Raw genomic sequence first — 13783 nt, 5'->3', positions numbered from 1 at the left:
ACAACGCCTAGGTGACACATCTCTAAGTCACTTACAGTAACTTCAAACAATGAGTCGAGAGAGAATCTGTAACAGTTGTCTAGCTGACGCATCAACATTTGCTTAATGTTAGGATCACAGCTTGACTCGCTAATGGCAAAGTGATACGCTGTTTTGTTTTTAAAGATGCTTGAAAACAATAAAGGTGCAAGACACACTTGCCACTGAGCCACTTGCCTCATGACTGTGAGAATTGCATCATGATGGATGAACCTCATTCAGATTTGGATCGCCCATCCTCTCTCATCCAGAACATCATATTTATAAAGTTCTTTTCTATGAAGATAAATGCTAAGTATTGTTAGTATGGTAATATAGTATTATTAGGGATAGTAGTGATAGTTTTGCGGTGCATACCACACCGGGCAGAGAGGCAGCTGATAAGCGTGTGTGCCCAAAAAACCCTTATCAATAAAGACCCATCACCTTGCAACGGCGGGTGCGTGGGTCATCCTTCTGTCACGGATAGGTTTTAAAAGAAAAGACATGGCAGATGAGGAAAAAGTTACAAGACAAAGTAAATATTTAATTACCACTGTGACAAAAGAAGAAGTTTATAAAGCGTAAAGGACTAATGCAAGAGAAATAAATATGCTGTGGGCAAAGTCCACCACCTTCTCCTCTATGCTTCTATTTATCTGTCTCTCTGCAGGTGTCTTTTAACAATGGGGTGCCAGAAGAGACACTGAACACTACAGTCGAAAATCTATTACTAGTAAGAGGGATAAGTGAAAATCCAAGTGCCAGTAGGTGCGTGTCAGCACAGTAGGAAGCAGCGGAGCAGAAGAGCAGAAAGGAGAGAAGGAAAAACTGAGAAGAAATGAGAAGCACAAGAACGGGAGCCCCCACCCCCAAAAAAGAGATGTGGCTTTCAGTGATAGTTTACCACCTGCTAGCTGGCATGCTGAGTTTGTGCATTTCTGTGAGAAAGACAGCTGGCATTTGTGAGTGAGTGTGTGTGCACATGTGGAGACCTGTGGTAGATAATGTCTGTCTCTCTGCTCACAGCAGTAAAACACAGCAAAATAATCCCCCTGAAAATCATCTAACACTACACCAGGAGTACAGACTGCCTAGCACAGCTAGATACTTTTCCCTCAAGGTCTAAGGCTTCTCAAATGTCTGTTTCTTGGAGAAAAAGAAAGAGAGAGCGAGCGGGGGAAAAAAAAGAAAACGAAAACTCTTGCTCCAGTTCCACATATGCACCTTTTTTAAAACAAAATCTGCCTGCGCGTCTGCTGCAGCCTTTGCCAATACACTGACATATTCGCACAAAAACACACACTGTGAAATGCACAACACATCACGAGAGCCAGGAAGCACAGTGCACAATGGTCACATTTCTCACATGATCCTCACCAGCTGTCAGTGTCACTCTAGACACACACAGACCATGGAAGTTGGTGCGTGCGCGTATAAACAGATACTGTAACAGGCTCCTTAGTCACGGCTGATTCAACAAAGCCATAATGACAATCACAGTGTGCTGTAGCTGTATTTACAACAGAAAATAGGGACAGTTGGGGAAAAAGGAGGAATTGCAAATTTTTCTTTTTCTCACCAAAAGGTCATTAATCTAAAACCAAAGATGGAAAGAGTGATTTACCCTAATGTATGAAAGTCTCAGGGCAGCAAAGCTAGAGCACTAGCACTATGCTCCTGAGGGCTGGCAGTGTAGTGTGACCCTCCTGCCTTTGCCAAGCTCCCAACCCCAGGGGAAACCGTAGTTCTTACTAAAAAATGTCTGCAAATCCCCACTACTGATAAGGATGCTATTTCTTGACAAGCTTTCTGTAACTAAACTATCACTAGTCAACTTTTCGCATTTACTTCTATTCAAACTTGGTTAAAGTTAGCCATTCACTTTTGACATTTTTCCATCAATTTTGGAGGTTATTATTACTGATATCCATACTCTCTAGTCAAAATGTCATCATTTATATCAATAAATCAACTTTCCACAGTGGCTAACTGCACTTCAGGCCTTTAAGTGAGTACCACACTTAAAGTAGCCTTTGCCTCCAAAGGACTCTTGATGGACGATACATCAATCAGTCCATCAATTTATAAACTGCTTAGTCAACTCAGTGTTTTGTTAATTTATGCTAATCTGCCCAATTACTTTTGAGTGAACCTCTTAAGAAAGGCCTGAACACCACAATCCCTCAGTGTAAAAACTGCGTCACTGTCAAAAAAAATGTTTGGGCCAAACTGTATTCAGCTTTTGTGCAGAATCACTTTTATCCCACTATGGCTCAGAAAACCACAGCCAATCAATGGAAACTAATCAGTTCTATTCTAAAAACAGTCTATAAAACAGTGTTTTCAAGAGTTTGCTGTGATTTTTATGTGTGTGTGTTTTTTTTAATTGTGTTGTTGTTTCCACTGTTGTAGAGTAAGATGTCAGAAGGACTTGTGTCCAAGCAAACAATTTGTATTGGAATGCAATTTGTAACATAATTACCACACTGATAGACATTAACTTTAATCAAAATGATCTCAAGAGATTTGGTACGGACACTCAAGTCCTAACCAGCTTCTATCACTGCAGTGCTAATGATAACTTGTCATTAAAACACCATGACACACACATCTTGGTCTTCATACAGTCATTGCTTGTATAGAGTGTATACAACACTTGTCTATAAAGCTGTTCACAAAGAGACAAACGCATATGGTTTGCACAGTTTACAGTTACTGTAACTAAATACAGAAGAGCACTACATGTGCTACACTATAGTGTTGGGTGTGCAAACACATGACTGATCAAACACATGGCAGGCAGTCACACACAGACAAACGGGGGGAAAAGGCACATGTTTACAGGTACTGGGAAAAGTACACAGACATAACAGCAAAATAGCATTTGCAGATACACACATAAATTTTAAATGAGCAAATGGTGGGATAAAAGGTCCGTGTTAAAGTGAAAAGACTAGCACTAAAAAGAGAACGCACAAGAGAAATATGCCAGTTTCCATGAAAAGGGTGAAAACAACATGCCAAAAGAAAAGACAAGAGCACGAGTGGTGTTTTGGGAATGTTTTCTTGTTGGGGGGAGAAAAAGACAGAATAAAAGATGGGCTGGGATAATGCTTTAGCCACCTTGCTGTTCAATGCTTTATAGCTTTTGAAGATGCTGGACTTGTTAGTGGTGTTGGAAAACGAGCTGACATGTCAGAAAGCGTAGCTGTATTGCTCAATTTTTGTGTCTCCCTGGAAACGCCTGTGTTATCATTGGTGCTACATTAAGTTGTCAGTTTGATAAAGATGTTTCTTTAATTTCCCTGTTTTATCTATTTGACTGTGCTGTCTTAGCACTGACGTCTCTCAGTCTTTGTACTAATTTGCATTCCTTGTGTCCACTACGTATATCCACTTGCATTATTTTATGCTTTTAGTATATTCGGTTTTAAATTTCCAAAAAAAGAAAACGGTTAAAGTAGTTAATAGCTCTCACGTAAATGAACTTGTTGGGTCGCTGTGTAAAATACAAATAAAAAAAATGGACAAATCTCATAAATCAACAACTTTTTGACACATATTACTGCCATCAAATCATTGCCTTCTGCCCCCCATCCCCACTTCTGCCTTGCTCTGTCATCCTGGAAGAAACGCTTTCTATCTGAACAGAAATATTGCATCATAGGATAAAAGGTGATCAGTAATCCTTTTCTATGCAGCGTCTGTAACACCGAAATGACACGCCACGCTCAAGAGGAGGACACACTTCTAAATAAAACACAAGACATGGATGAGACACTTAAAAATGTAGTGGTGTTTGTTTACAATGCCCACGCTTGGTTATGGCTATGAAAGCATGCAAAAACATAAAGACTGCTCTAAACTGAACAGGTTTTTTGCATTTACTTTTTCTACCCATGGTTCAAACATTAAAAGCTGTTTGAACTCTTTGACATTATGAGGCAGAATGAGGATTTGCAATGCAATCTGACATGTTAGGCTGGAACACAGAAAACACACCTGACTGATATTTTGATGGCGTAACATTTGGCTCTGAAGTGGAGCTTAAAAAATAACGATCCCTGCTGTTTTCAAGGCAAAACAAATGATCTGCTATTAGAGCAAACAAAGTGGAGCAAAGGCCAAGCAAAACCCTTTGACATTTTAAATACAAGGTTTAAAAATAGACCAATTTCAGAGGATTAACCGCTCCCTGACCAAAAATTACATCCCTATCTTTGATTTTGGCTTCTTTCTTGACAAAGCAGATGACAACACGTGAGGATAACGCAACATCAAAGCAAGAACTCACAACAATTGCACGTCAGTCCGGAGGAACAAATAAAGGAAAATGAACTCCTACAGAGAAATACTGACTTTTGTGCGAGCTCCGTGTCTGTGTGCATCACCACTGCTTCTTTTACACACACGCAATCATCACATAAACAAAACAGAAGCACCTCATACAGCCCGCGGCCAGTCAGAGTCTGCCAGGCACACTGGGGAAGACAGCATAAGCAAGTATGTGCTTAGAAATGTGTACGTATAATAATCAACATGTGTGTATAAGCTTTCTTTTACCATTGACTACTGCTATATGCAAGTGTGTCTGAGTTTACGTGCTATAAACACTATGATGCAAAGCAAAGGCAATCCCACCCACACGCTCTGTACTAAAACCCCTTTTTTTCTAGTTGCATTTAGAAGATGTATTTCAAAAACTACAAACTGACCAGATGCCTTCTCTTACTGGGAATTTACATCGAACGTAAAGAAGGAGAGAGAGAAAAAGCTGGCAAATTTCAACTCCATTTCTGTTATCCTGCCAATTTGTGGTTATGGAGGAACATTGTTCACTACCTAGATTCTTCCCTCTTTCCCTCCTCCAGATCTCTCCCTTTTACATTCTGCCTTCCATACAAGCTGTCAATTTACTCTCTTGAGGGAGCAGAGCAGTTTTCTTCTCCCTCTCTATTCTCTTGGTCTTCTTGAGGAAATATGCTGTGAAAAGAGCTGATTATTATATGGCACTCCAAGCTCCTTCTCTGAGTCTTGATCTCTCCATCTCACTCACTCTCTCACCATCATTCCTGCTTTATTTTCCAGTCTCTCTCTCTCTCTCTCTCTCATTCAACCCCTTAATTTCGTCTGCAGATGAGGACTGGTGAAGAAACTTTTTCCTTCACCATGATGTGCTTTCTTTGCTATTGTGTCTCACCAAAAGACTCATTACTGTCCTTCCCCTCATGTTGAAAGTGCTATTTGTGTGAATGAAGGACTAACAGGTGTAGAGAGAGTAACAGAGAGAGAGAGCGAGAGACCGGGAAAGAGAAGGAAGATGTGATCCATCTCAATAAAAGAAAAAGTATGGTGTCATTAATGCTTTTTATTACATGGTGGGAAAAAAGCACACTTAGCAGTTTATAGATCTTAAGGTGGCCGACATGAGGTTCAACAATACACACAAAAAGATCTATACATAAGGTGATGATCTTCCTCTCTCTGTAGAAAATCAAAAGTGTTTCTTGTCCAGTGTTTAAAGCAAAAAAACACAATTTACTACACTTTGGGATTAGTTACACAATAAAACCAAAACGTCCAACAGAGGTTTTGTGTTTTCTGTGGATTTTGCCTCATCTGGTCCATAAAAGCATCGTCACAGACACATATTCTTTGCAAAAAAATTTGGGGATGCTTTTGGATCACTATTAATTTATCCACATTACACATCCATCCGTAACTGTAATACATTGTTGATATATTCACACATCTCTGCACCTATTAAACCAACTCATTCACCAGTTTTGGGCAACTAAGCCACATTCATCCAAATATATCTGTCGCTTTTTCCCAGCTATCCACGCAGGCTTTCATATCCTATTCTTCAATAAATGCATCCATCTATCCATCTGGCCATGATGCTTTGTCCTCACACACATCACTACATGCTGGCTTTTGTGCATTCATTACTCTCCATTTCTGACATGAAAGACATCTCACTTTGGACATTACAGACCTCAGTCCTTTCCCCTGCCAATCCCAACCACCCACTTATCTGCCACTTTCTTTTTCTTGGTTTTTTTGCCTTACATTGCTCCTCTGCATCCTAGATGAAACGACAAAGCTCAGATTCTTTCCTTCTATCAGCCATCCAGCTATCATGCACGTCATCACACACAGTCTCTTATCCTGCTCTTTTTTTCCTTTTGCCATAAGCCTGCAATTATAGACCCTGCCACAAGACACAGGAGTGAATATGCGCCTTACTGCAATCACTCGTTCGTCTCTTACTCCACCTTTTTCTGCAGTGGACTCAGCTGCAGACACTCACTGTTGCACCTCTCTCTCGACCTCATTTGTACACATTGAAAACAATATAAACCAAAAAAAATCCAAATTTTAATTAATCACTCCATAACGAACTCCACCTGCTGCCACTGTGCTTCTACCTCAGCCCTTTTCCCCATTACTGTTTCTTACAGAATGGCTTCTTGAAACCACTTCTGATGAGGCTTCAGTGAACAGTAGGTCAACTGTATCAAGTGAAGGGTCAGATGCATCTCTCAGGTCATGTGTCAGGTATTTAGTGGATTTATAAAGAATATAGCTTTCAGATACTGTTCACCTGCTATATTTATATATGTTTTTTCTTAACTTTGGAATTTTTAATAGACTCAACAAAATGGGAAAACATTTTGTATACTCGTACAATAAGCCTGTCTTTTCCAGACACTATTGTTTTTCCCAGAGAGTAGGTCGATTACTACGCTCCGCTTAAGTGCAACTCAGTACCATTAAGAGCTGACAATGCAGGTCATCAGGATTGCAGATCGTCAGTATCACTGGAGATTTTACTTAATATAACTCAGTGCTTAATTGCAAATACACCATGGAAAGCAGAGAAGCATAAACGGAACTTTTCAAGTTCAGACACAATATTTAATTAAGACAAACACTAATGTTTGCCTCTGTTTGTCTTTTAGCTTGATTTCTTAGTTGCCTTCCTTCAGTTCATTTGATACTTCTCCAAATAAATTCTCTACATTTTGTTGTCATTTGCTAAGTCCTTGACTTGCTCAAGTACCAGCAAGTCAAGACAGTCAAACTCAAAAACCTTCACAGCAGCAGTTTTGTTTGCAAAGGGATATAAAAAAAAATCAAAAAAATCAAAAAAAAATCAATGTTTCCTATTCAGCTACTGCAATTCCAAAAGATTCTCTCTCTTCTTCCTTCTGTCAAACTCAACCTCTTAACATAAATTCTCTTCTACTTCTCAGTGACCTTATCTCCCTTCTCACCTTAAAAAATTCCAGAATTTCACCTTGGGTAAGGGAATAGCTGGAAATATATGTATTTGCCCATTAAGCATGAAAAACAGTGTGCAGGTAGAGTGCTGGGTTGTTGCTGGATCTGAATGGGCATTCAATATGTGAATATTTCCAAAAGTTAGCACAATCGACCCACAATTAGTCTGTGTTGCACTATTTACACCATTTATATATGTGCAGCCCTGTTTGTTTTTAACCATTACTTAGTGATAACGATCAAGTATGGACATCTAACAGTGCCCGTCTCGTTAAAATGAGTCAAAGTTCCATGAATCCGAGTTTAATCAAGCTTAGGGATGCTGGAGTGTAACTGCCTCCTCTACAGAGGTTTTCGAGAAAACAAGTTACCAGTAGACGTTTGGGTAAACTGGCTCTATACAGGCCCATCGTTTCATTTTTGAAGGGATTACTGGTGTGTTGTTTTTTTGTTTTTTCATTTTCTTTTAGTGCTGCCTGAGGTGATTTTGGTTCATCTATCTTGAAGTGTGATCTGATGTGTGTGTGTATGAATTTATGGGCAATCCACATGTTTCTTTAGTGTCCAACAAAATAAGGCCTGGATTATTGTGTAAGATTTTCTTTTGGAAGACTGCAAGCGTTTGAGAATGAAGCTGGGTGAGGGGCGAATGCTTGTGTGCTGGATGACCTGCGGGATTCATAAAGCTAGTAGTTTTACAAGGCCTAGTCTCCTCTTCTGAACTTTTTACTGCTGAGTGACGTGCCACTTGGCTTCCTGTGAAATCCTTCTTTTCCCTTTCTTTTTTAATCTCAGTTTCTGCTCTCCATTTCTCTTTCTGCTTGCTTTCCTCTTCATCCATGCCCCCTCCCACCATGTCTCTGTCTGTTCCTTTCTTCCCCTCCCTCTACGTCTGGCAGTAAAGGCTGATGGAGTGTGAAATTAGAAAGTGTATCATATTCTGCTCTGTGGCTCCATGTCCTGAGCTATAAGCTATAGCTAGTCAGAGTGAAAAATAACATGCAGTGAAACAGATACATTAACATGGTTTTGTGTGTACATGTGCGTGTGTGTGTACATGTGCGTGTGTGTGTGTGTGTTGAAAAGGACAGTTTAGCCGGCCTGCAGCTTATCTGAAATTACTTATCTCACGGATGATACACTGGGGCTTCTTCCTAAACTACAGGACTGAGCATGGATTCAAATTATGGACAAACATAAATACACACCTGACTCAGTTGCTGAGTGCACACAATTTGAATAGCGTGTTGTAAACAAAATTTTAATAGTTTTGATAAAGAAAGTGCACAGAGTGAGATATAGATCCTCTCACTAATTGAAAAAGACAAGACCCCAGTATTTGATCAAATACATCCATAGTCCCAAGAAAGAGTTTGCAGACCAAGATTTCTGTACTTACTGCTGATACAATATATAACCTTCATCTGATTTGCAAAATACATAAAGAACTGAGTGTAAGATGAAGTCCACACCACACTTTATGAGCAATGAACGCATCCTAATCCTGATTTTAAACATTTTTTTGCGACTGTAATTATCTGTTAGGTGTACCTGCTGCACATTACATTTGCTTCCAACACAACTCACCGTCTCAGGTTCACTATTTGTTCCACCTTGGACAACTATCAGTTTGCTTACAGTGTAGCTTACAAAGAGCAACCTACAAACCTTGTTCCCAAGATGCTGTAGCTGATTTGTTCAGAGCACTATCCACCAAGTGGCTATTAGAACAGGAACCAGTAGTACCACATCATGTGAGGTGGTCTTAATAAAAGGGAACACTGGGTCGTGAAAGTATATCGTGGAGTCAGTTAAACTTCAGGGATATATATGTGTCCACTTTGGAAGCATAAGTCACTTTCACCTGCTTTGGTGCAAATTAAAGTGACAGCAGTTGCACAGGAGGCTCAACAACAAAACCTCCAAAAAATAAAATAAAAAAGGAGAATGTCTTTGGAGCCATAGACCATTGTTACTTTTCTTGCCATTCTTGGTATTATGGGAAAGTACCTGCAACCCATTCACATTGCACAAGTGTTCCACTTCTTGCAGTAGGACATTTTCATTGGCGCCAGAAGCTTTTTGTGTCTCCCAGCACCGTCTCAAGAATAGGGAGTAAATACTGTACACAAGAACAGCTGGACAGGTCTGTAAAAGTGCATCAACCAAGCACCAAGACCTAAATCTGCTCTTTTGTACAAGGAGGAGCAGGAGGAGCTCTACCAGAACCCTACAAAATTCTTCAGTAACATGCACACATGTAACCTACTGTGTTAGCATACGGTGCCGTGTACATATTCGCACCGTGCAGTGAGCACTCCTGTGCACAGATCATAATAAAGGACCAAGAACCCTCATGCCGCCCTCACGGAGGCCGATTCTGATAGGCTGAGTAGAAACATGCACAAGTAGCCTGCTGCATGCATTTTATGTCTCCTCCTGTTTCTCATCACATAAAGCAGCAGATACCATGCCTTGTTGCTGGCTCAGTGCCCTTCTATGGTCATGTCCAGCTCTCCTTCACACTCCTGAGACTGTGCTGAGACACAAAACGTCTTGTGAAGGCATGTGCAGAAGTGCAATCCTGGAGGAGCAGGTCTGCTTGTGCAGCCTGAATGGGCTGTAGGTATGGTCACATTGACACACTAGCCTAAAGCGAAAGTAGAGAGAAATTAGTCAGGAGGGAGAAGGAGAGAGCACTGATCTGTAGCCAACATGCACAAAACTTCCCTTTTTGGGAGTTGTGTTGTTTTTGCCTCTCCAGTGGACCAGAGCAGGGATAATGGACTCACAGTGATTTATACTTTGTAACTTGACACATTGATATCCCTGAAGTTTACCTTATATTGTGTTATACTGTGATCACCTGGTGTTCTTCATTTTTTGAACAAGTGTGTTTTTGGTATACTGTATATGAATATTTGAAAGACGATATCTGTTTGTGCATCCATTTAAAAATGTCATAGCACCATAATGAGTGACTGACAAGACAATGACACATCTAGGCATTAATTTAATTACTGTAACTGTAAGCATGCATGTATGTGCTTACCTGCAGCAGACCAGACACCTCTCCTTTCTGAAGCGGCATGGCAATGGAAGGAGTGAACGGCTTACTTTCCTCTACTGGTTTGCCTTTCATGAAGTGTTTTCCTGCCTCATAGACGTCCACCACAATCATCTTTCCTTTAAACTCCACCCTTTTAGGTACCAGCACCTGCAAATCGGAGGACATCATAACTGACTTCACTGCAAAAAAATACACAAATAAAAAACACTTTAAGGCAAAAATTCTAACAACTCCATATTGCTAAAATTTCAAGGTAGAATTTAATGGATTCAAATTGTGTTGTTTGCCGCTTAGTCGCCTTCTGTGGAGTACATGGAAGATAACTAAAAGACTTTACTGTGGCTGACATAAAAAAGCAGACCTATATAACCGTCCACTCCACCAGATAATGTTCCCTGGTTCTTTACATCTGTCAACCTCCATATTGATTTAGCCAGTCCACGGCGTCACAATAAAAACCAACGACGACGACAGCGGAAAAAAACAAACAAACCCCCCCCAACTGAGTGCTTTCAGTTCCATTTATGGAAGACCTCAAGGTCGACAAGTACAGGAACAGCTGGGCGCTAAACCAGAGGGAAGGATTTGCTGGTTTGTCTTATTATTTCACCATGGCAACTGCACATCTTAGCTGATCACAGCAGGAAGGAAAGGGAAAACAAAGAGTTATAATTACGGATTCATGTGGAAGGGAATTTGTTCTTAATGACTTATTCCTGTAAATAAAGACTGTATGAAAATACTTTTTCCTTCAAAGACAATTTCAAACTAGCTACAAAGTCAACAAGCTGATAATGATGTATGGTGTATGATTATCGTGCCGATTTACTCCCTTTCTTCGGCTCTTCTTTTCAGATTCAGTCGTTTTATGTAGTAAACACTAATTAAATGATTTGGTGTGCGTGCATTTTTGAAGGATGTCAGGCAGTTATAAAAACTTCTTAAATTCTAATCGCTGCAAAAGTGTGACTTTCTTTGTGAAGAAGGCATCATTTTTTATCAAGCTTTGTGAACACCATAGGAGAATAATAGCAGATGTAAATCCATCCACCTAGATGGTTTACATCTGACACTACACAATAACCTTTGAAAAAGTTGTTTGAGAACTTGTTAGCATATTATTATACATCATCAAAGATAAAGATGATGTACAAAATGAATAATGATGATAATAAGATGGCATGTCACTGATCCTTGTCCCTGCTATAAGTCCTGTAACGTTTTTGTTTAATCCTTTCCAAGGACAGATCAGAGTTTGGGTCATCAGCCTCAGACATGCTGGGAATTCAATGTCTTGTACACATTGGCTTCAGCAAAGCGCTGACGTGCCGACTCGGATCATCTGGTGGTCCGTCTAACCATTACACTACTCTGCAGGGCTTAGGCACTGACTGAGCAGAGAATAGCGTATGAACTGGAGGAGAGATTGTTACTGGTCTGATGGCAGAGGCACGCCTGCCTCAGTGTTAATCTGTCAGCCTTCATCCAGCTGGTAAAATATGATAGGAGACGGAGTGCTGGCCAAACAGACACAAAGCCAGCACGACGTCTGCCCAATCAACACACCTGCTGCTCAACACTCTGACCACAGAGAGAGGCTGTGTGTGTGCGTGTAAGTTACCAGCAGCCAGACTGTGAGTGGAGAGGTGAAACCGCAGGGCTGTGGAAGAGATAGCTGTCTTTGTGTGTGTGTGTAGGTGAGGGTCATTCGTTGCCCATTACATAGTGATTAAATGATGAAAGAGCTTGTCTGATTTCATTGGAAACCCCCTCTCCTGCTGCCTCACTCAGACACTAACACACACACACACACACACACACACACACACACACACACACACACACAGGTGGGTTGGGTACCTATTACAGCCGTCAGGATAGATATCCATCTGATGGTGTCAAAGTGAAACTAGGCCATTTGTTCACTCTCACACCTCTCTCTTCCTTATTCCTCATTTCCTTCAGCCCGCACATCCTCCTCCTTTCCTTTCCTTTCCTCTCAAACTCACTATTTCTTTTACAGTTCAACTACCTTAACTTCCCTTTCTCGTCATCCATTATTCCATCCATTTACACTTTTATTGCTACACAATCTTTTTAGAATAATTAGATCTGTATGGATCAATATGGTAAGAATTAAAGTGAGGCTGAACTCACAACATCTGTAATGTATAATGTGTATGAACTGGAGATCAGTGAGCTGCCTTAATGGTCCCATATAATGCTCCTTTTGGACAAGTTAATGTCTCCTGAATGTATCTGTTATGTTTCAGGTCACCACCTTTTGTTTTCTCTGCCATGTGTCTATTAACCTCTCTGTTTTAGACGGATTCCAAATGAAGCTGGTTGTAACTTTCAGTCTGTTGCCCATGACCCCTTTCATGCCCTTTTCCTGTGACTTACCTACTATTGCTATGAACACCTGGGTTAAAACAGAACCAATGTGTTTGCAGTGAGACTCATAAAAGTGAGCGTGTAAGAGGAAGAGCCGGTGCTTTATGAGCACTCGTTTCATAAACATCACCTAAGGCTACGTCCGTCGTTTTCTCTCCATTTTGGCCTCCCGTCCACACCGACACGGAAATGGTGGAAAATCACAGCTTTTGATGGAAAACGCAGCTTTTTGAAAACGCTCTCGAAAACGCGTACATTTGAAAACGGTGCTTTCGCGTCGCAGTGTGGACAGCGAAAACGGAGAGTTTCTAAAACAATGACGCATGTTAGTCATGTGATGCAGTCATGTGACCAATTAAACTAAGATAGCGGAGGGCATTATACAGCAGTTGTTTTGCTTGCTCTCAGTTTTAACAGCCCTATTAAATATTAATATCAGTCTGTGCATGCTCCAGATAGCTTTTCTTCAAATTCTTTAATTCTCACTCGCTTTTGCAACTTTGTAGTTTTGTGTTACTCGCAGCAACAACTCCACCTCATTGTTAATCCATTTAAAAAACTCTGTGCTTTTCCTCATCATTTTTCGGGAAAGCAAATAAGCGGCAGACAGAAATGTGGCACGTCGAATCTTCTTTCGTTTCACGCATGCGCAGGACTGGAACGTAAGCGTTTTCGGCCGTTTCAATGTGGACGCACAACTCTGTGAAAACGACTGAAAACGCTAGTGTGGATGCGGACAAAAACACCATTTTCAAATCTATCCGGGCTAGTGTGGCTGTAGCCTAAGTCAGCGGTCCCCAACCTTTTTTGCGCCACGGACCGGTTTATGCCCGACATTATTTTCACGGACCGGCCTTCAAGGTGTCGCGGATAAATACAACAAAATAAAACTAGTACCGGTACCGAAAAAAAGAAGATTTATTCATAACACACGTGAAAAGACCCAGGAAAACCGAGTTAACGATAAAAACGATAACAAAATAACGCTGAAAACCGATAAAAACCCTGAAA

At 40.7% G+C, this 13783-nt stretch overlaps 1 protein-coding gene across 4 annotated transcripts in view; it reads right to left on the bottom strand.

The window, feature by feature from the left end:
• cdkal1 (CDK5 regulatory subunit associated protein 1-like 1) overlaps nt 1-13783 on the bottom strand; it is a 273992-nt gene that overhangs the window by 11209 nt on the left and 249000 nt on the right. For 3 of the 4 annotated variants that reach the window (XM_082550966.1, XM_082550967.1, XM_082550968.1), the window contains one exon: nt 10361-10525. The exons of the other annotated variant lie outside the window; for it this stretch is intronic. In XM_082550966.1, the coding sequence (XP_082407092.1) occupies nt 10361-10525 (165 nt within the window). The remainder of the gene's footprint in view (nt 1-10360; nt 10526-13783) is intronic. 4 annotated transcript variants of the gene reach the window in all.

The sequence above is a fragment of the Aulonocara stuartgranti genome (genome assembly GCF_965226115.1).
Source record: "Aulonocara stuartgranti genome assembly, chromosome: 11".
Classification (NCBI taxonomy): Eukaryota; Metazoa; Chordata; class Actinopteri; order Cichliformes; family Cichlidae; genus Aulonocara; species Aulonocara stuartgranti.
The sequence above is the reverse complement of the archived record's forward strand: the minus strand, read 5'-3'. Positions and strand labels throughout refer to the sequence as shown.